General features: G+C 32.4%; 1 protein-coding gene across 1 annotated transcript; it reads left to right on the plus strand.

Moving 5' to 3' along the window:
• Positions 1–4,853: 4,853 nt before the first annotated feature.
• LOC129228306 (ras-related protein Rab-35-like) lies at positions 4,854–21,712 on the plus strand. The gene is made up of 7 exons (XM_054862981.1): positions 4,854–5,013; positions 7,103–7,153; positions 11,836–11,959; positions 13,451–13,575; positions 15,172–15,296; positions 16,073–16,202; positions 18,204–21,712. Exons 1-6 carry the CDS (start codon positions 4,962–4,964, stop codon positions 16,199–16,201), a joined length of 606 nt encoding a protein of 201 aa, XP_054718956.1. The 5' UTR covers positions 4,854–4,961; the 3' UTR covers position 16,202; positions 18,204–21,712.
• The last annotated feature ends 1,957 nt before the right edge of the window (positions 21,713–23,669 follow it).

Here is a 23,669-nt window from a genome sequence, read left to right on the forward strand (position 1 = left end):
TATTGCGCGTAAAAGTGGTTGGTGAAATGAAAAAAGTGTTAATATTTGAAATACACCGTCAGCTAATTTGGTAAAAATCCTACGAAAAACGCCAAAATCCTAAAGGTCGTAGTCCCGTGGTACATGGCGGCGAAATTATTTGATGTTTTCCCCCGGAGATAAGACCTGTTGCCCTTACTCCTGCTTTAGCGTATACAATAGCGAATGAATTGGAGGCTTCGTCTATCTCCCAAAATGGTCCTACGCTGCTTAATGTTTGGTGTAATTGTTGCAACAGTTGTCTCAATACTATTTCTTAGGTCGGGTAGGTCACCTGGTAGTGATTGCACATACACCTAATCCTTTATGAACGCCCACAGGTAGAAATGACAGCAAGGGCGGATCCAGTTAAGGGGGGGGGGTCACCAAACGTGTACCCACAAACAACGGTATCTTGGTGGGGGGGGGGGGGTTACGACATGCTCGTCAAAAAAAGGGGGGTTTCTTCGATCTAAATCGTAGTTTTACCATATTTCGTTATGTATGAAGAATCTGAAAACGTTGATATTGAAATCTTGTGCTTGTTTCTTGAAAGCTTGTGCTTGTTACTTTCTAGTTGTTGTACAAATCGTTGTTGCATTTTTAGCATATATAAAACAAAAAATACAGTATGCTTCTAAGAAAACTATGTATATTCTAAATGTTACAATTTTTAAACTTTGTGGAGGCCTGATTTTTCTAATTTGAACTAGGAGCTGCAGCAGTCATTTATGTTGGTCAACGCACTAGATTATACTAAGATGAAAATTAAAAATTTATAAAACGAACAAGAATTTCAAATTATACAAATACCATACTGAATAGTCAGTAGCAGATTTTAAGGGAAGTCTAGGGGAGTCTAAGGGAAGTCTTTGGCCCCTCCCAAAGGAATAAAGTAATGCAGCTATTTCATTTAATTTTTAATTGACTTCTCTTTTACATAAATAAAAAACTTTCCGTCATGAAAAAGAACACAAAACACACAAAGCATATTTAATTAAAAGTATTTTGTTTGCTAAGGAAGTACAATATACTCTTTCTATTCTGAACACTCATTGGACAGAACGAAAGTCTTCAGTTTAAGAGGGTGTTCAGTATAGGGGGAGACGGAAGTAATGCATACGTGATTCCTGGACCATCAAAATCTGTTCAGAATATCTGGGTGTTCAGGTAAAAGAGTCAACTGTACTTCAGGAGTCAGAGGACAGAGCGGCACAATACATTTAATTCATCGAAGAACCTAATACCGCATTTCGTCTGTTAATTCCTCTTTGAAGGAATCAACTATTAACATTTTAAAATAATGTGTAGCCTAGAAGAGTCATTTCTATCCAAGAAGCTATTTTGCAAACAATAGATTTATTTTTTAGCTTATAAAAAATGTAGAATGAGAAAAATCGCATGGTAGTTTTCTTAGCTAAGCCATATAATATTAATAGAAACGGCATTTAGTATCAAAATGGTGTGTCATCTGTATCAGGGCATTAAGAACAAATCGACAACTACTTTGAAAGAAATAATTTCTACATGAAATAAAATATAATACAATACTACTAATGTAAATATACTATAAACTAAATACAATAAAACTTACACGTTATGAAGGTATGATTTTCTTAGTTACATAATATTTTATAGTTAACACATAAATTAATTTATAAAAACTCAAATGAAGTATGGGTATAATTAAAAACCTTAGCCTTGTGTTATAATCATTATGACAATGTTTCTAATTGAAAACGCTTATTTTATAGCATCTCGGTGAAATTATACAGGGTTTTTAGTAGGGGAATGTGGGGCAAAGTGAAATAGTTAACATGACAGAGCTTTTTCAAAATGAACAAATTGGAAGTTTGTTTTGAAAATTATAGTACATATAGAAAAAACATTGTATTTTATGACAAAACTTGCATTGAAACCTTATTTTTGAGCTTTGGCAGTAAAATTGTTTCTTCAAATAAAAAAGTGGAAAATGTTCACTTTTTTCCCCATGGGGTAAAGAGAAAATTGAAATATTTTTCGAATGAAATAGGTTCTATTCCATTGTAAAAAATATTTTTGATCAAATTACTAAGTAAATAAAACGCGGGTGATTTATTAGATGATTGAATGAGTGGCTTTGACTAATTGTGAGAAATATTAAAAACACAAGTAAACTAAATATTAACTAAATAAATACTGCACCGAATATTAGAAGGTCCCAATTCATCATTCGATAATATCAAAATAATTTTTGAGTTACAACAAAATATTACAATTTGAGTATCATTTTTTAAAAAATTGCTTGTATTATCATACGATTAGATTTTCGGAGGTAATTTTTTCTTGACTGGAATAGACTACACATGACACATCTTACTACATAATTGAAATATTACTAGTTAAGTAGCGCTAAAAAAGGAGTAGATATTTCACCATTTCTCTTTGCCCTGCTATTTCACTTCGCCCCACATTCCCCTACTAAATTGGCTTGAAATGTTAAACATATATAACTCCACATCAAAAGTGTGTTAGTGTGTAATATTTATGCATTAAAAAGTAGTTTAATTAACCTTAAGGGATCCTAAAAAACATTTGAAAATAAATTCATGAAAACTTTGTTATGAAAAATAACATTGGTGAAGGTGAGCACTTTTCAATTTCTGGGGTCCCCTCTAAACATTATTTTAGTATTTCTGAACGGTTTTCTTCCACACATTTTCTCACAAGACAAAGTTTAACTTCCTTTTCGACTTCTTTGCGAATCTAGTGATTATGTGGTCAATGTTTACATCAACGTCTCTGTGGATATTCAAGAGAGAAAGTCCCACAAGGCGTTTCTCACACATTGAGGCTCTTAACTAGGTTTTTAAACGCCGCAATGTCGAGAAGGTTTGCTCACTTGTGGCAATACTAACTGGCAATGTAGCTATGAGTCGAAGAAGGCAATTTATTCCAGGATACATGTCCTTGTCACATTCTTCGATAAGTTTTATGATACATGGAGGGAAATCATTAACTGGATTTTGATTCTTTTCCCAGGTCCACTTCGCGACCCACAGTTGATATTCAACTTGCAGCGATGATGTGTTAACTGGCAAAAGTCCTTTATAAAAATCCCCCACTTTGTGTAAAACTTCGTTATTAGTACCTGCTAGCAGAGTTTGCGGCAAAAATGCTTTAAGATTGAAAACTAACCACATTTCGCCAAAATTGTCGACGAGTGTCCCGTTTTAATGAGAGTAAAAAATCTTTTTACAAGAAAAGTTTTATCCGTGACCAAGTTTGAGAGTCTCCACTTTAATGAAGGGAAATTTAATGTTTTAATCCTAGAAAATGGAGGAAATAAAAAAAAAAAAAAACTGTCCGAAATGAGGGGTGTACGTTAAGCGAGGTTTCACTGTTTTACGCACACTTAAAGAAATTTATTTTCCGCAAAACAACTCTTTTGTGAATATTAATTGTTTATGTGCAAATATAGATGTAACCGCAATAGAGTTTTAGCAATGATCTGTTCAAACAATATATTCCTCTTAAAAAAAAAAATTTAAAAAAAATCCAATAAGTAATTCCAGGTTTTTAAAGAAAAACCTATTTGCCAGAATTTGTTTATAAATATCCAACAAAAATTACTTTAACCCCTGCCCCACCCCCCTCTTTACTTTTTTTTAAAGCAAAGCCTCTACATTGTCTCGTTTTTTAGAGGTACCAGGTATTTCGGGTTGAGATATGCATTGCAGTCTAGCAATATGCTGCTTCAAACTGCTTAAAGCCAGAGCTCTCAGTACGAAAATCATTCTAATTTAAATACAAAAACGCTTCCGACACTTCCTATTTTTGCGCTTGGATATAATTTAAATTTGTACACAAATTGGGTGATCCTCAATTTCTCCTTCGAAAAAAATCTGTAACTGGAAGATTAAAAAGGATCTGGTAGGTAATGTTTGGTTTGGTTAAGGGGGGTGGGGTCATGACCCTCATGATACCCCCCACCTGGACCCAGGCTTTTCCCCTTCGTAAATTTTGCGCTTGGATATAATTAAATTTTTTATACAAACTGGGTGATCCTCAATTTCTCCTTCGAAAAAATCTGTAACTGGAAGAATAAAAAGTATCTAATGGGTAATGTTTGGTCTGGTTAAGGGAAGTAGGCTCATGATCCCCATGACCCCCCCCCCTTGGATCCACACTTGCCCCCCCCCTTAATTTTGCACTTGGATATAATTTAAATTTGTTCATAAAGTGGGTGACCTTCAATTTCTCTTTCGAAAAATTCTGTAATTGGAAGATTAAAAAGGCTCTGTTGGGTTATGTTTGGTCTAGCTATGGGGGGGGGGGGTCATGACCCCATGACCTCCCCCTTGACCCACACTTGCTCCCCCCATAATTTTTGTGCTTGGATATAATTTAAATTTGCTCACAAACTGGGTGGTCCTCAATTTCTCCTTCGAAAAATTCAGTAACAGGAAGATTATAAAGGCCCTGTTGTGTAATGTTTGGTCTGGCTAAGGGGGGGTCATGACCCCCCCCCCCCCCATTGGATCCGCGCTTGAATGACAGGGCGTTCGTTGAGATCCGGTGAGTGGGAAAACTTGTTTCGCATGACGACCATGCTCACCGAAACTCACGGGGTTTTTCATGTGATTTCTACATGGGGTTTCATAAAGGATCGTGCGCCCGGGCCCCCCCTTTACATTGCTTACTACCCCCATATTTCACCCCTAATTTTAAAAAATATTGGGCCCAAATTACACCCAGACTGGCCCGAACCCACTGCTCAGACTGCACGGAAGCAAGCGAACAACTTGAAGTGAAATGATTTCTGATGTTGTATTACTTTTTCTTTCGGGTAAATATGGCAACATGTCTTGGTTGGATGATAACGATTTTTGATTAGTTTATATCGTGGTGATGTTTATAGAAGTGCATATAACAAGTGTTTAATTGTTTTCACTTTATGTAACATGGCACGGGAATATGATCATTTATTTAAGTTGCTTATCATAGGCGACAGTGGTTTGTGCACCTTTTCCTTTCTCAATTGCATGAATGTTTTTCCGTGCTGACCATACTTAGTAAATAAATAATGTTGCCGTATTGCTGTGTTTTGGAGTATGCAATCATGTATCGTGTCTTATGTTGACAGATAAATTTTGAGCAATGTTTATTTGTTTTTCGTTTATAAGTCCGAAAATGCATATTACATTGTTTGTACAATTTATCGTACTTTTTTCACTACTAATATAAAGTGACATTGAAAACATTAATTTTTATGATTGCTCTTGTTGAATTGAAAGTTGATTGCATATTATTATTTTTCTTTTTTTCTCTCGTACTATGCCTGTATTTTCTAGTTGCTCTGCTCGAATCACTTTTAATTGTTAGGTTCATTGAGTTTCTGATGTATGACTCAAGAGTGTTACACTCCAATGCTTTTTAGTGCCGTTTATGAAGTTTAATATCTCAAATAAGTTTGAAAATTATTATCCCCCCCCTAACTTCCTTTTTTTTTTGTTCTAAGAGAAAAAATCCTCTGGACAAATTTGTTTTGACAGTTCCTTTTCCCATTTGTAATAATTGACTCTCAAATTGCAGTTTGATTCAGCATATTTGTTTAACTCTGAAGACCATCTTGTTTGAAAGCCCTAGCTTTTCTTGTGAGTTAATGTAAGGTAAAAATTTTTAGTATCATAATAACAGCATTTTAAAAATTATAATTTTTTGTGGAAAAAAATTCAAGAAACCCATCATATTAACTAAAGGATTAGCTGCCTTTTGTGGTAAATTGGTGTATTTGATGCTAAATTAGTTTGAAGCTGGAAATATTTGTGTTCATGTTCATAATATGGTACAGGGTTACCACGCCACTGGGAAACCTGATAAAATAATAATAAAAAGAAAAAAAACGGAAAAATCCGCAGAGTTTTAAAAATTTCCTTAATAACTGGAAAAATGCAGGAAATTTTACTTTTTTTTTAAAGTTGTAAAAAGCAGTACCCAAATATATAAGCTACTAAAAAAAATAATAAAATGTCAAAAATAAAGAGCAATTCTAAAACCCTTCCTCATTTTTCTGAAACTTTTCTCTTTCAATTTCTATTGTCTGTTTTCCCTTGCTGATGATTGAAGATTCTGCATTTTGGGCTGTTTCTTTGAACAAGAAATAAATGTGAAATGTATTTTCTCTAAATTAATTTACGTTATGCATAAAATCATAGTGTATAATATGTCACAAAGATGATATAATTTGTAGAATTAACTGTTTTTAAAACTTGGTGAAAGATTTTTTTTTGTAATGTCTTAATTTATAATCATATGTTTTGTAATGAAAATATCACATTAAAATAATGGTAAATAAAGTAATTATCATTTCGATGCTTATTTTTTTACTTACTTTAAACAAACAAACATACATAATAATCAGATGCCACATAAAATTTTCCATTTTTTAAGGCATTTATTTCTTCTGCAGTGTTTTGCGTAATCTTGAGGATTTTACAAAGAAAGTGTGTGATGATGATCTGATAATAATAAAAGGATGAACTGGTAATAATAAATGAAGAAAATAAAAATAATAATTTTAATTTCAAGTTTTTTTTTTTTTTTTTTTTTTTGTTAAAGTAAATATTAAAGTCAATTATTATTAAAAAAAATATATTTTATCTGACATGCAGCCTGAATTTAAGACTAATTTAATTTAGAGAGCATGAGATCAGTCATTCAGTCATCATTTTTTATTGTTTTCCTTAACTGTTACATTTTTTCTTATCATGTAAGGTCCAAGTAATCAATGGTTAAAAGATATTTTTTAATGGAAAAGAAAATTATTTAGTCACCATACTATTACCAGTTTTAATGGATTCATCTTTTCTTCACCTTATTCTATTCTTGTGATGAAACTGTCAGGATATTAATGTTCTTATATCAATATCAGTGTTCTCTTATTGTTGATGCATATTCATGCTTGGGAATTCTCTCCCCCCCCCCCCCAAAAAAAAGGGACAGTCCTGTAGTTACTAATCCTAACCATTAATACTGCCAGTCAATTCATCTGTTTTATATTTATTAAGATACGTATGGTGCTAAGCATTTTCATTTTTGATAGGTGTTGGAAAAAGTAGTTTGCTACTAAGATTTGCTGACAATACATTTACAGGCAAGTATTAGAGTTTTTATTATTTATGCAGGAGGATTAGGAAAAACATGTTTCTTCATGTATAATAATAAATGTTTAAATAAATATTTTTTAAAGATTAATTTTGTAACACTCTTCAGGTCTGAGCTATTTCGACCTCATATCTCCCTCCAGACTGGGGTTTTTTGGCTCTTTGCATTATATTTTAAAAAATACTTGGAAGATGCGTGATTTAGTGATTTTTATTATATTACATGCTTTTCAAGATGTTTTCATTCTTTGGTGAAAGAACTATTTGAATGAAATAAGAATTGATTTTTGTAAGAACTTATTGGAAAAAGCTTGTTTGAAATTGAAAAAAAAAAAACAATACCGCATTTGAAAACATTTTTAACCATTACAGTTTATATAGATTAAAATAAATACTTAACTAAATATTGCTCAAGTATCTGAAAAAAGGTTTTATTTTGTAAATAAACAATATTTAATAAAATTTGCTTTTGTATGGTACATTTCAAAGCACGAACTCGAATTTAAACCCCAATTCTATCTTGTTTTATGTAGTTATTTCTGCTTGGTGCTGCTATCTATGGTTTTGTTTGAAAATGAAAGGTTTGCAGATAGTATCTAAAAAGGCTAAAAATGTATATAAATTGTACTTTTATAGCTAAAAGAGTAAAAATTTGTCCCCGAGAGAATCTCAGGCTTAGTTAACTTTGCCAAAAAAACGGCAACCTGAGTGACGCGTGGGCATAGATTTCAAAGTGTTAACTTACCCAATAAATTATTTAGTGGTTGTTAACTAACATATCGCACTCCAGGACCTGCCCTACCTGCTAGACCTATACCTGCTATTATTTGTGGTTTAACCAGTTGGATGGGCGATGGGACAGTGTAACACCTGGTTTTTTTTATTTATTTTTATCCATACCAGAAACTAGAATATCCCTGGTCGTACACTCCCACAGGTATTGATTCATTTGGAGGACTTAGTGATCATGACATATTTATTGAACACCGAAGGATCTTCGACCGGCTGGCATCAAACCTGGGACCCCCTTTGGATACGAGTCCTATACCTGACGGATCAGGCCACCACAGCCTCTTTATTAACTCACAGGCCCATAAAAGTATTTCATGTAAAGTTTGCACGAAATACTTTTAGTTAACAATCACTAAATACTTTATTGGATGAGATGAAATTTGGTCAACATGAAATAATGATCAGGATTCCATGAACTTCAGGTTATTGAGGATCGACTGTACTTGGCAAAACTACTGAATATAAGGTGGATGTTTTTGAGTTTTTATATTTTTGTCTATCTCATTGCTGACTATGTATATATAAAACATTTTAAGTAATAGCTAGTTGCCTGTGGTGGGTTGGTGTACCACCTCAGTTTTTCCCCAAATTTATTTCGAGAGCTCGGTCCCCCTACTTGCCACATGAGGCAGCTTAAGTTAGCTAAATTACTGTAATTCACCTTTTTGGGAGGTAAGCTACATTCCTTGAAAAGAAAAGATAAAAAACTCATCGCTTCCAAAAACGAGCCCCACTTTTGCTTTAAGTATGCATTACTGAAAGTCTACCGGCTGCTTGCATGGCCCCGGTACAAATGAAACATAGCTGAAAATTGCCATTTCAATTATTATCTCATCTCCACTAATTAAAATCCTACAAGAGTGACAGCACGCTTACAAGAGTCCCTGAGAAATTAATATTGCTTTTGATCTTGAAAGGTTTGTTTGAAATATATAAATAAATACAGTCGGATTTTAATATATAAGATACAGTTGACTCTCTGTTTAACGACTTTCAAGGACCACAAAAAATCGTCCTTAAGTAGAAATTATCCTTAAATAGAATGCTTTTAACACTATAGTGAGCCATCCGGGACTGAAAATCCATCGTTGAATAGAAATTCGTTAAATAAAGTGTCCTTAAACAGACAGCCAACTGTACTAGGTTTTTTTTTCTCTCATATTGCTCCATTTTTTGCACTGAAGAAAGGTAGCACCAAAACAGGTGTATTGTGTTCGCAATTTTAAATACAAATTAGCACTGAATTATGTGGATTTGCTAATGTGTCTTAACTGGCTCTAGCATATATATTAGGGTGGAGTGAAAAAAAATTAAAATCTGATAAACGCTTAGTAATAGCACGGAAAAGTCACCATTTGTAGAGATATTTGATCCTGCAAAATGATCTTGACCATCAAAAAATATCTTGAGGTTCCGCTCCGCGTAGAGTTTGACCTTTATTGCATATAAACTGGAAAAAGTTGCAATAATTTCATCAAAAATCAAACTTTGATGTAATATTACTTAAGAGTAGACTTTTTGTGTAGATTACAACCCGTATACAGTCATTTTAATAATAAATTGTAGTTTAAAGTTCCATATATGCTTTGAATTTGACCAATATAGCATCAAAATTGAATAACATTGCGATGCTCTGTACTTTTAGGAAAAGTATCAAAAGATACATATTTGTAAAAACTTGCTTTCCTATTAATTAATCCCAACATAGATACGGAAAGAATTATGTAACAAAAGCTTTTCTTACATAGCAAAAAGGAGAAAAAGGGTTTAATTTTTCACTTAGTGTAAAACTTTGGCGCAAAATATAAATTTTATATGTAACGAATGAAGGTAAAGCATAATAACTGGAAAATACAAATGTAGCTTGCAGCAGCTCACATAAGTCACACCTCGTAATAAAAGAAGTTACTAAATATATTTTAATGACTTCCGAGTCCATTTAAGGACTCATATCACATTGACTACAAGAAAACTTTATAATCATATTGACAAAAATACATAGTTTGCTTTCAAGTTGAGCTATTGTCTTGATTTCCGATACTTTTCGGTCTGGATATTTCTGGATTCTTATCTTAAGAATTTCAGATAATATTCTTAGTTTTTATTCCTCCATTCTTGTATATGCAGGGGTCTGGCCAGAGGATATTTGGGTCCGTTAACGGACCCTTCACAAAAATCCGATCAACCAAAACGGACCTTTCACAAAATCCCGATCAAACAAAACGGACCTTTCACAAAATCCCGATCAAACAAAACGGAACCTTCACCAAATTCTGATAAACAAGATTGGATCTGTCACAAATTGTTTATTGAAAGAGCAAATCTGAAAGAAAAATAACGCATATTTCTGTGTATAAACCGATAATTTTTGGAACCTTTTTTTAAGTCAAATTAGAGGGATCAGCTTATACAAAATCGGCTAATTTTGAAAAAAAAAAACGGCACTCTTGTGATGCTCCTGCAAGTGATAAATAATTGCTACTGCCAAATAAATATAATGGTTGTTTGTTTTATCACAGCTAATTAGCAGCGGTGTTGTTGTAAACTTTTCTGAAAAGGCATTGGTAAGCCTTTTCTCCGCTCATGATTTAATAAACAATAATAATATATATCTGCGAAATGGACTTAGAACTGCAAAGGGATAGTAAGGGTGAGGAAAAAATATGATTGCTTCAAATAGGGTTACCAACTTCAAAACTGTCACCATTTAGCATCTGGCGTTGAACCTTTATAATGACATGATTAGAAAATATTCTCATCATTTTGTTGGCTTGTCAATATTTGCATTTTTATGGTGCGGTGCGATGTTTAATTGTTATTTTGGGAGAAAATTATATGGGTTTTGATTTTTCGATGCTAACAAGGATGATTAACTTTAAATAAACTCTTTTAGTTACCATTTTTTTTCTTTAGATGTCTACATTTTGAAAAATGCAATCTTTTAACATCCGATATGAGAATCATATTTTGTTCTTTTTTCAAGCTAACTTTGCTTTATTAGGATTCAAATAAATGAAAAGCCTCTTTATTTTTGTTAGAACTCTCATTTCAAGTTTTTAAAGCAAAATTCCATTTTCTGTTATGAGTCAAAAATTAAAATGCTGAATAGATGGTTTATTTTATTTTATTATTATTTTTTTTGGGGGGGGGGGGGGGCAACTGTGTCCACAGATATTAATGATATGTTATCATTAACAGCTCTAAAATGCAATTTTACAATAATTTTATCAAAAATATTTCTTTTACAAGCCGTTTTTATACTTTTGATGCCTTCACTTTGAGAATTGCGATCTCTTTGCATCCGCTATGGGAATCCGATTTTTCGAATTTTTGATGATTATTACGCTTTGTTAAGAGGTAAACATTTGAAATATCTTTTTATTTTTGTTAAAATCACGGAATTTATAAGTTTTAAACGAAATTCTGTGCTTTTTAAGAGTATCTTGGGTCAAAAAGTTGAATGCTGAACCCCATTCTGAATTTTGTTTTATTTATTTATATTTTTGTTACAATTATTTTAAATATTGTACAGAAATATATCTAGTATAACTTAACATAATGCAGAATGGTAGATAAATATTGAAACTTTAAAGAGCGATGCCCCCCCCCCCCCCCCGGCAAATATCAGAAAAAAAATCCAGAATGATTTTCTCGTCATAGAAGAGGAAAACACTCAACTTTAACTTTTAATTGATGCAGTTTGTGCCATCTCTAAATTCTAAAATTTCGTTTTAACAAAAAAAAAAAAAAAATTGCGAAATTTTTTGATTTTTCACAAAATTATTTGATTTTTCACAAAAAACGGACCCTGTGAAAAATCCTGGACAGACCCCTGATATGATACTTATTCTCTTTACTTAATATATTGCTGTTATTTCAGGAAATTACATCACAACCATAGGTGTAGATTTTAAAATCAGAACAGTTGAAGTAGATGGGGAGAGAGTTAAGTTACAAATATGGGATACTGCTGGGCAGGAAAGATTTAGGACGATAACTTCTACGTAAGTATTGAATCCTTATATTTTATTTCTGTAGCCTGTTTTTTGTTTCTATGCGAGATCTTCTTCAATTCTTGATCTATTTCTTTGATTTACCCCTTATTTTAAAGGCTAATAACAAAAAATACACCCACGGTCTAAAAATTATTTTTTACGTCAAAAAAACTTTTTTTTGAGCACCGGACTGAGGTTTTCGGTTAAATTTATAAGTTCAACTTGCGCTGTGACCGACAGAGCTGAATAGCTCCATCGGCAGAGCGTTCGACTTTCAACCAGAAGAACGAGTGTTCGGACCCAAGCCCAGTCGATCTGCATCAAAAAATTATACAAATGTCACGCATTACATGAACACTTAAAAACAGTAACTAACACGAGTGAGGTGATAAAATAAATGAGATCGATACGCTCCTTGCTGTTACAAAAACTTGATTCAGCATGTAGCTAAACTGAATCTTAATTGTAAAGGTTTTTTTCTGTTTGTACTTCCTTTTATAAAAAAGTAAGTATTGTAACCTTTTATACCTATAGTAAAACCTTTTATAAAAAAGGAAGTATTGTATTTGCAAAAAAAATTTCACTCAAAAATCAACCTTGATTTCCATTTTACTTACCCCTGAATGAATGTCGAGTTTTTTTTTTCAACTTCATCACACGTGGATCACTGCCTAAGAACATATAGACAGGCGAAATATCCATTTTGAGGATTCCTGAGTTAATTACAACAAGTTTTCTCGTGACGTCTGTATACGTATGTATGTATGTGCGTAATTCAAGAACGGTATGTCCTAGAAAGTTGAAATTTGGTATGTAGACTCCTAGTGAGGTCTAGTTGTGCACCTCCCCTTTTAGTTGCATTCGTGTGTTTCTAAAGGGGTCTTTTGTCCCTTTTTGGGGGAAATCATTGTTAATTTCCTTTGCCTTGTTAATTGTGTTGCCTTCCTTTGTCACTCCAAAAGCTCTTCTTCCAGTGAGTTCTGAACTGTGTGAGTTTAATAACTTTACTTCTCTGTGAAAAGCTCTGGAACCAATCGCATAAAATGTCTCCAGTGTCCCAAGGTCAATTATTAGCATGCCAAAATGCAGTTGATTAAGCGTAATCTGATTTTAAAAGAGGGAAAATTTTTATCTGTTTCCATTTCCACATCTGCGTAAAATAAAATAAAGGTGTCAAATCTCAAACCGTGTATAATCGAAACTGCGCAAAATAAACCCGCGTAAAACGAGGGTCTACTGTATATCAAAAAAGTATTTAAATTTTTCACAATGAAAAATTTTAATTTGTGCGAGAAAGATCTTGAAATGCATACCCTGTGTAAGTCAAGCTTCTACTGTTTTCTAAATATTAAGTTTAACTGCATTTTTTTTTTCCGTCTTGCATAAATTTATCAAAGTTTTCTTTTAGTGTTGAATATTTTAAATAAACTTATCAATTTCATCACAAAATGCTTTATTAGTGATAATATGAATAGCTTAACAGCTGATTCTCTTTTGTAGGTATTATAGAGGAACACATGGTGTGATAGTTGTCTATGATGTAACGAATGGTGAGTCATTTGGAAATGTTAAAAGGTGGTTACATGAAATTGACCAAAACTGTGAAGTAGTCAATAGAATATTAGGTAAGTGACATTTTCTTTCTAAAACCATTTTTAATCCATAAGTTGAGTGTTAAAAATGATATAGTTATGAGGTAATATTTTGCCATGATATTAGCCTTTTTAGTTTTATGGTGTTTTTATTGCATTTGCCACTGATTTTCAAACGTAGTTCTACATTTTTATAGCATTTTGCATGTTCGTATGCTTTTAAATAGGCATTAGTAATTTATAACATAACCCACACTGAGCGCGTCCCCAGGTTTCGGATAAGGGGGTGCCCCCACAGGATCACCCTGTGGGTGGTAGGAGGGAAATAAAATACCTCCCGCGGTCCAAACAGGCATTCCCATTCAGGCCAAACCCATTCTGATGAGTAGTAGTTGCATAATGTTTATACTCATACTCTTTGCTGCCTGTTTATCTATTTAGATTTTTTTCCTATAAACCATCTTTCTATCTAATTGATGATTCATTGTGCTGATTCTTGCACTTGCAAGCCTCTGCTTTGTTTCTTGAATTCACATTTATATTTATGTAATATTAGCATTAAGAAAAAAAGTTCACAAAGGAGAAATGATGCATTATAAACATATGAAATATTTGCAGTTAAACCTGTGTATTTTGAGTCTTTTTTTCTCAAACCTCTCTATTTCAAAAAATAAGTTATTAAATAAAATCAATAATAATAATTTCCGTGCTCATATCGAAGCTTTTACCATACTTCTATACCTTGAGTTCAGGCCATACTCTCATTTTTGAATTTCAATCCCTAAGACCTCTTGCAACAATAAAAATTGTACACAAAAACTATTTTTTCTCATTTTAACAATCATTAATTCTAATTCTCCACTAATTTAGGAGGAGCAATGGAACCTAGGAAGAACTCTGTCCAGAAACTAAGTTTCTGTGAAGTCTACCCAAAATTCTAGTTTTCCGGCACACAATTGATACGGAAGAATTTTTATCTTGCGTATTTTTATCATTCTATCAAACCTTCTATGTCATACATTTTTCATTTTAAATTTGAGATAGACAAGTTCAACTGCAATTTAAATTATTGTTGATATACCTTTTGTTTGAGACACAAAAGAAGAAAACTGTTATTCGCCCAAACCTGCTTTTATGCTGAGAATAGGGACCGCATAAAAGAAAATTCGCATAGAAAAATATTGTTCGAAACTTCAAGAGTAGCTTTAAAAAGTTGTTTTTGCAACACAGATAAAAAATATTTTTTTTTGCGTTGGATAGGGACGGCATAAAAATAATCTTGCATAAAAAATAACCCAAAAGCTTACAAAATTGTAATCTTTAAACGGAATCAAAATAAACCAAGTGAATAATTTTTGCGGAGTACTCAGACAAAATTTCCCAAATAAGGAAATTTTTGAGAGGTCACAGTGGCTTCCAATTAGTGTGCCTAAGTCGTCACTTGAAGATGCTACCTCGCACTCGTTTTAAAAATAATTTTGTCAGTTGAATCCCAGTTGGATTAAGATTTTAATACACTGCACAAAAAAAAAAACGCACAAAAAATAGTTTAAAAACAGGTTTGGGTGTAATTTTTTTCATAAATTTGACCTTTTCTTTAAGTCTATGCAAATTTTTCTCTTTTGATAGTTGGGAATAAAAATGATGATCCAGATAAAAAAATAGTGTTAACTGAGGATGCTCAAAGATTTGCTGATCAAATGGGAATTCAACTATTTGAAACAAGTGCAAAAGAAAACATTAATGTTGAAGATGTAAGTGGAACTCTTTGAAACTCACTTAAATATCAATCTCTTACTGCGGTACCTATTTTAATGTCAGGCACTAATAAGTGTATTGGATAGCCTTTTGTTGTATTGTGTAAAACATACGCATTTTGTATGCAATAGAAGAGAAAGATTCATTTCCAATTTTAATTCATGTAAAACTCATGTTTTATTTGCATATTTTATAATTTAATGTTAAAATTTGACACCTGGTTAACTTTTCTTGTCTAAACTCTTAACAAATCAGTTTCGTATACGTTTTCAATTTCAGTACTTGCTGACTTTTCCTTCTTCTTGAGGAGCCACTTTGGGAGTGATCGCCCCTTGGTTGGGAACCATTGTTCTAGAATGTAGTGTAATTGAATGCATAAAACTAAATCATTTTTCTGAAAAATGTTATTTTAATGTTAAACATATCACTAAGAGCATTGTTAAGTAAAAGAATGTTTCCTGCTGCAAGAGGCAGGGATAAAATTCAGGAAGAGGAGGGGGGATTCTCACCCAAATGTAACAGATTCCCTCCGTAAAAATTGTCTTGGGACAAATACATAAAGTTTGTCTGTGAGAGTCTCCCCCTTCAAAAGCTAAGCATAAAATTTTTGTTGGTGTCATCATTGGAGGTTGTGTGGAGGGGGGTGGGGATTATTACCAGTTTTGTAATCGAAAATTCATAGACTCTATTTTATAAAATTGGGTTCAGAGAGGATTTTATGTCTTTAATGTTGTGTAATTGTAACAGAGTCTGCGTTTGGTTTGTGTTTTAGATGTTCAATGCAATTACAAGAATGGTTTTGAAAAGTAAAAAGGATCAAAAAGAGAGGCAACAACAGTCACATGAAAACACAGTCAAACTACAGAAGCAATCCCAGCGTGGGAAGAAAAAATGTTGCTAGTGTAAGTAGCTGAAAATCTATAATATACTGCAAATAACTTTCGTGACTTAGTTTGATGCTGGTTTTAACACGCAATAGAAGCAAGGAAATTATGAGTAAAAAAACTTGAATTATCAAGACATAAAAGTGTTAAAATTTGTGTGTTTATGTTTTAAATATTCTCATGTCAAAAAACTTCCTAATAAAATTTTTGCTCAAATTGTAGGAGGTTCATAAAAAACTTTTTTATGATAAGTTTTTTTGCTTTTGTAAGAAAGTATTTTTAATGTATCCTGTAATATATCGTACTAAATTTTCCTTTCTTATTGCCATTTTTGAATTGGTAAAATAAATTACAGATTTATATTTTCTTTGTTTCATGAATGGAACGGTGATCAATTTAACGCTCATAATTATTTGGAAATCAAGTTTTTGGTTTATCAATTGGATAAATTGCCAGCTTATATTAAAATTGAAAAGATATAATAAACAGTGATCAGCACTTTTTAGAGCAAGGATCATCAATCTGATGTTGAACATTGATGAATACCAATGCTGTTCAATCTCTAATTTATTAACAGCAATACAACCATCATGATTTTTGGTTGAAACAGGTTTTTAGTTTTGAGTTCCCTAGTGCAAGCAAAATAATTTTTTAATGTTGGAACTAATGATTTAACTTTAGACGAAAATAAATATTACTCAAAGATATTAATTACTTCGTTCTGCAGTATTTTCCTTTTTTAATTACACTGCCAAGCTCAGCTTGTATATAGTGTTATGACTTCAGTCATGTCACTATATACATGATTTCAGTCATGTTAGTTGTATTTTAACATAGCATTGAAATGAATGTTAAACTCAGAAATGAGAGGCTGACATGGGGAAGACCGTAAGTCAAATAGTAAAGTAAATTTTGCAGGGGAGGCAAAAAAACGCCAGGCCAAGTATCATGAGCTACAGGGTAGTGCCGTCTTTCATCTCTCGTAGAAACTAAAACATTTTGCGGATTGGCTTACTGTTTATTCCACACCAATGGCTTTAATTTGCTGTTTTTTTCCATACAGAAATGAATGTCTTCCTCGCTTCAGCTCCTCAATAATTGAGAATCACTCACCTCTTTTGTTTTGATTTATGTAAGAATATGATTTCTTTCAAAATAAAACACTATTCAAGTGACAAAGTTTTCTCTTAAAAACATTCTTCAGAGAGGGTTGTTAAAAGATCCAGCAAATTTTTTGGGGTCAGTTATCAAAAGAAATTTTGAAGCCTCTGTTCTATAGGAAAATACTTAAAAAACCTTGACTATCTAAAATTATGTCACTGATTCTTACATTTTTTCACATGCAGCTTGCAAAAAAAAAAAAAAAAATCCAGTCAATAAGAATAAGAGACTTTAAATTACTTTGTAATAGGTAACCTCTCATTAACATTGTGCTTGTTGAAAGATAATAAAAGAAGCATGATATTGATATAATAGAAAATAACAATGTGACCGAGGTCATGAAAAGTATAGATTCATTAAATGTACAAATAAATGATGTGTGTAGGCACAAAAAATTTTCATTTATCTTATTAGCATGACTTTCGAACAGCGTAAGATTAAATTAGTTAAACAATTGTTCAAGATAAATTTTTTTAAAAAAAGTTGCCATAAGTGGAGTGTTAAATTACAAGTATTTTAATGATTGTTGTTCAGAATATCAAAGCTATTCTTTTTTTAAGAATGAGAAATATCAGCGCATGATGACACAAAATTGCAGATTACTGCAGGCATGGGTTTCACGGTTACAAGGAAGCCCTTTTTCAATGCAAAATAAGTGAGCTTCTGGATGAGAAACATCCGATAACAGCTGCTTTTGGCTTTTGTCAGATGTCTTTTCATCATAGGCTCTCTTATTTTGCATTGAAAAAGGTGTTACTTGTAACTGGGAAACATGTGTCTACAGTAAATACGTTGTTATTTCTTATTTTTACTTTTCAAGTACAAAGGTATTTATTCAGCTCTTCTTTTTTGTTACAGATTGATTGTTTTAGGAAGAATTCTGCTGTATATTGTGGCTCAACTTTTGCAGTGTTCTGCTCTTTTTTATAAGTTCATGCAGGAAAAAGGAGAAGTGCCTGTGATCAGAAAACAATGAACATTTAAGATTGCAACTTCAGTTTCTGAAGCACAGACACAAATGTATGTATTTTAGATGCAAATGGCGTGCTTTTGAACATTGCACTCAAGTTGTTGGCGTAATTGTTTTCATTCTCAAAGTGGACATCTGGTCAAACTAAAACAAGAGTTAAATTTTCTTTCATAGCAGGTTAGATCCATTTTAATAGATTTTTAATTTGTTGCACAAAACACCATACAAACTTTCCAAACATGTTAGATTCTTGTTTCACTTCTACTTCTATATAATGCCATCAAACTTTATGTGTAATGGACGTTACTGAGAAAAATTATTCTAATATTGTTAATGGAAATCTTTAAAATTGTAACTGCATTACATAGAGATGGAGTCCATGTTCTTTATAAATTTCATGCAATGAAACAAGAATCCAACACATTTTTAGCTGCTTTGTTTGGTGTTTTGTACAACAAACTGAACGTCTGTTACTGTGGAATTGCCCTGCAGTAGGTAGTTTTTCTCCTCTATAAAGTAATTTTCATCAGCATGTAAAGCATAGGAATGCCATTATTGTTTGCAAAAACTGGTGGAACAAATTAAATTTTTCATTTCATGATTTTGATTCTACAGTGTGTGTTGAAATGATAGGTCCACCCATAAAATGAAAAGTTATGTTGGTAAAAAAGGATTTATATATATATATTGCATACAAAGTACTATTTTTTAAACTAAATTGCTTCATTAAATGTAAAATAATACATGAAGAGTATACAAATAATAGGAATAATAAGTTAAATAAAATTTACATGAAACAGCTGTTCCAAAAAGATAGGTCCATTGAGCCAAACATCAAATTAATGTTGAATTAATAAGAATTTTTTGTACCTTTTTTCTGAATAAGCTCATAAATCCTATTCAGCATGGTTTCTACAAGTTTTTGCATACAATATGTCTCAATTTTTGACCATTCGGTGGAAATAGCTTTTTTTCAAGTCTGCAATACGGTTGTACTGCATTCCGCTTGCATACAACGCTCTTGCGAGTATTCCCCACATGTTTTCTATCTGATTCAGGTTAGGGCTGCAAGGTGGCCAGTCGATAACATGTACACCGTTTTTCAGGAACCATTCAAAAGTGGACTTTGCAGTGTGCACAGGAGCATAATCTTGTTGGAACATGAAGAATGGGCCCCAATGTGAATGTTGATTGTGGAAGAAAATATTTTTCAAGCAACTGTTGATAGCCTGCAGCATTCAAACGATTGTCTACAAATACTATATCAGTTTTTCTAGCACCTCCGAATCCGGCTCATACCATAATGGAACCACCACCAGCTTGCCTCTTTGAGAATATCTGTCTATCATCAGCCATCTGGACCATCCAGGTTGAATTTCTTTTCATCACTGAATATCACACAATGCCAATCTTGTTTCCAGGTCATCACTTCCTTTGCGAAATTCAATCTCTTTTCTTTGTGCTTTTTAGTCAATTTTGGAGCCGCTTTCCTCTTGACCTAAACTAAATTGGCAAACTTATTTACTACTCTATAGACTAGATTTTGATATCAGAGGGTTTTGTTGTCTGCCTTAAGTGGATAAGCGTATAGTTCCTGATTTAAGGTCCTTTACGATAATCTTTCTTTGTCAGGGTGTCACTTTTGATGGGCGGCCAGACGAAGTCGAAAAAAATTGTTGACAACATTATGTGATCTATTTAAAAGCTTACCTATTTCTCCATTCGATTTTCCACACTTCTTAAATGCTTCAATTTTCCCTTGTTCAACCAGCGAAAAACTGCAATGACGATCCATTTTGTTTGCTTACAACATGATGCTGAAATCTATTTAAATACCTCCACAGCAGCCAGCATAGTCTCGCAGTAAGACTAAGCAACAAGATTTATGCAAGTTTTTTGGAAGTAAACATTGTTAGAGCAAAATTTCTGAAGGTGGACCTATCTTTTCAAAATGGTCTAAAAATGAAAATTAGCATAAAATAAAAAGGAATTATTCTTTTTTATGAAATTTCTTGATAAATAGTTATAACAAGTGCTGATTAACTATCTGTACCAAAAATGATTTTTATTCAGAATTAAGAGTCAAAACTTTGCGGGTGGACCTATCATTTCGATAAGCACTGTATAAGATAACTTTCTATTTTTAAAAATTTAGAGTTACTGTTACAAATGTATTTATTATGCCTATGTTTTCATTAAAAGAATTATAAATCATTTTATCAACAGATTAAATAGCTACATATCTATTGCTAAAGTTATCTTATTACCGTTCTTTTCATAAATTGTAAAAGTTTTATATAATCCTAAAACTTATTGTTGCTGCAAAATTATTTATCGTTTTTCAAATTTGTAAATTTTTCCTTTATGTAAATTAACCGGACCTTTAAAATATATTGTGTATAATATTCAAATTATAAGTAATATATCATTTATTTATTATCGGGGAAGAGGGGGAGGGCAAAGAGAGGTACTCCACACACTCTAGAAAAAGCAATACATACACACTTATAAGTATGTTATGTTTTTAAAAGCCAGGGGAAGCAATTACCCCTCTTGATCTACCAAATGATGGGTCTACTTGCATTTATTTGCCTTCAGACATGTCATTTGTGTGATAAAAGTTCATTTTTGTATAAAATCACAAAATTTGACTTTAATGTTAAAACAATTGTCATTTTTTTCCAAACTGGACTTCTACTTTATAGTTGAAAAAAAAGGTACAAGAGATATTTTTAGAATGAAACATTTTCAGCTTCTTCTTTTAATTCATGTGTTGGATAAATATGAGATATACAGTCGAACCTCCATCTATTGAACGTCCTGAAATTTTCTATGTATCAAACTTTTAGCAAATTACCATGTTCATTACATCAAAAAAAATCTCTATTAATAAAAAAAATAATAATAAAAATTGGACATAGTGGGAAATATTAATGGACTATAGATTTGGCTTTCCTCACAAAAATTAAAGTCAAGAGAAGAAGAAAGCTTGGTGACTGTCACTATAAACCCTGAGAGTCAGTTGAGGTTAAGGGGTTTACAAACAACTGGAGAAGTTTTTGAATTTTAGACTAAAAGAACCAAGTTGTTTTTAATTTCATGTTTCTACTTGTCCTGTAAAGCCAATTTCTAGCTATACTTTTTTTCCCTGATAGTTGTTTTTCATTCCTTAATCTGCTACGGTTGAGTGAAAAATCTAAAATTTTCCAAGTCATCGAAAAATAGTATGCTAGAGGCATTTAAAACAATACATCTTGGACTTCAGTTCACAAAAACATTCCTGATTAAGTATTTAATGGACTGAATAAATGCAAGCACTTTTTTGGTGAACTTTTCACAAAACTGACTATTGAGCAAGACTTTCATAGTCCTTTTTTTTCGTGTCAAAGAATGAAACTATGATCGTTCTAACCAATGTTTGGATTACTGTTTGCTAAAAAGGAATAAACAATAAATTGTTCTTATTAAGTTTTTTTTTTCAATTATTAAAATGTAATTCACAAATACAATAGAAATGGAGTTTTGTATTAAAAAAACAGTAATGATGATAAAATTAAGCTCACTTCTACATATCAAAATTTCTATATATTGATTTTTCTCCCTGCAAGTTGTTACTTTGATGTATGGAGGCCCGACTGTATTTAACTTGGCATAAAATTGATAAAATATTTCCCAGTTTTTCCATAGCCTGTATGTTTTGTACAACAGGGTGGGCCGAAAAACAACTTTCTTTTTATTTTGGTGATGGGTAGTGCCATTGGAAAAGGTGCCATTGGTAGAGCAAAGTGCACATAAAAAAATTTGAATTTTTTCTGACTATTTCTTGATCTGCCGCAATTGGGTTGAAGTTTCGAGAAAATGCCGTTTTTTCATGTTTTTTGCCAAAATTAGTAAAAATAGTATGTTTCTATTTTCAATGATGAGTGACGCAGAAAAGGTGCTATTGGTCTGGTGGCACTAAACCCCCATAAAAATTTTGGGGTGTGTGATACAGCTCTTTCCTTGCCACAAATGAATTGAAGTTATCGTAATTTTCCGCTTTTATAATGTTTTCAATAAAAATTCTCAAATAGTAAAAATTTTGTATTTGCCATATTTATCTGCCATAATTATATAGTTTTATCACATGTGTTGCATTTTTCAATGCATCGTGTGTCATAAATTAACCACTTATTCCATATAAAATTTTAAACTTGAAATGTGCTATTCGAAAACTTTGTGCAGTTATGTTAAAAATTTCGGTTAAACAGCACAGAACTCAACAAAGAACTAACGATGGTGTGGATGTACAAAAAATTTCTGCTTATACTTTCAACAGACAATTTTTATCTACACCGTGTCAGGTAATAAAGTTTTTTTCAAGTTGAATTTCTGTCTTTTAGCGCTTTTAACTTCTGTTACAGTATTGCTACAATGCTAGCATCTTTTCCTGCATGGCCATCTGCAAATTCCATGCTATTTTAGTAGTATTCTATTTACTACGCACAACTGGCGTAGGATTTCAGGTTCTAAAACACTATATTTATTCCAGCTTTTTGTGGCGAAAGACTTTCGTGATTCGAGGTTGGCTGATATTGGTTGAGAATTAAACCAAGCATATTGTCATATTCAGTTAACGTGAATTTTAATTTTGGAACTCAAAACACTCGAATTTCTTGATCTTTGTTTCTTCTTTTAACTGCTATCTATTTATTCAATTAATATTCATCACAATGTTTTAATACCTTGCTTTTTGTCAGTTTCCATTGCTGTGGTAAAATTGTTGTGAATTCTTAAGAAGGCCATGTTATTTACTTTTTAAAATCCATTTTGTGTACCCTTGTCGTTTCTTTAGGCGAATCATGTGGGCAAATCAATTCATATTACGAAAAGTGTGAGACATCCTAAGGCATCTTTAGGTTTTGAGGTACTTTAGTGCAAGCAAAGAGTTCTGTAAGCAGCTGTGAGCCACCTAGGCTACATAATAGGCCCTGGTTGGCTGTCTTGTAACTCTATACAGTCCAGTTGAAAGAGTTGCACAACTATAAATTTTGCTTTTTTGGGCTATGCTTTTTTCAGTATTTTCCTTTACTTTTGATAACATAGAAATACATGGCAGAGGTAGCATAGAATGATAGCATGAGTAGGTTTTCGCATGCCATCAGCTTGGGTAGGATTGGGGCAGAAAGTTCTTAGGTTCTGTACTTTCTCGATCTTATTTATCAGGTGTCAGATCAGGAGTTCGTTCATATAAAAAATGTACACCAAATGTTGCAGTTCTTTATTTATTTCCTTCTTTTTTTTAAACACCTGCAATGCTGCCGTTGTTTTTTGTTTTTTTTACGGGAGTGCCATTTCAAGCGACTGTTTTTAGT

Source organism: Uloborus diversus, chromosome 8 (assembly GCF_026930045.1).
Source record: "Uloborus diversus isolate 005 chromosome 8, Udiv.v.3.1, whole genome shotgun sequence".
Lineage (NCBI taxonomy): Eukaryota > Metazoa > Arthropoda > Arachnida > Araneae > Uloboridae > Uloborus > Uloborus diversus.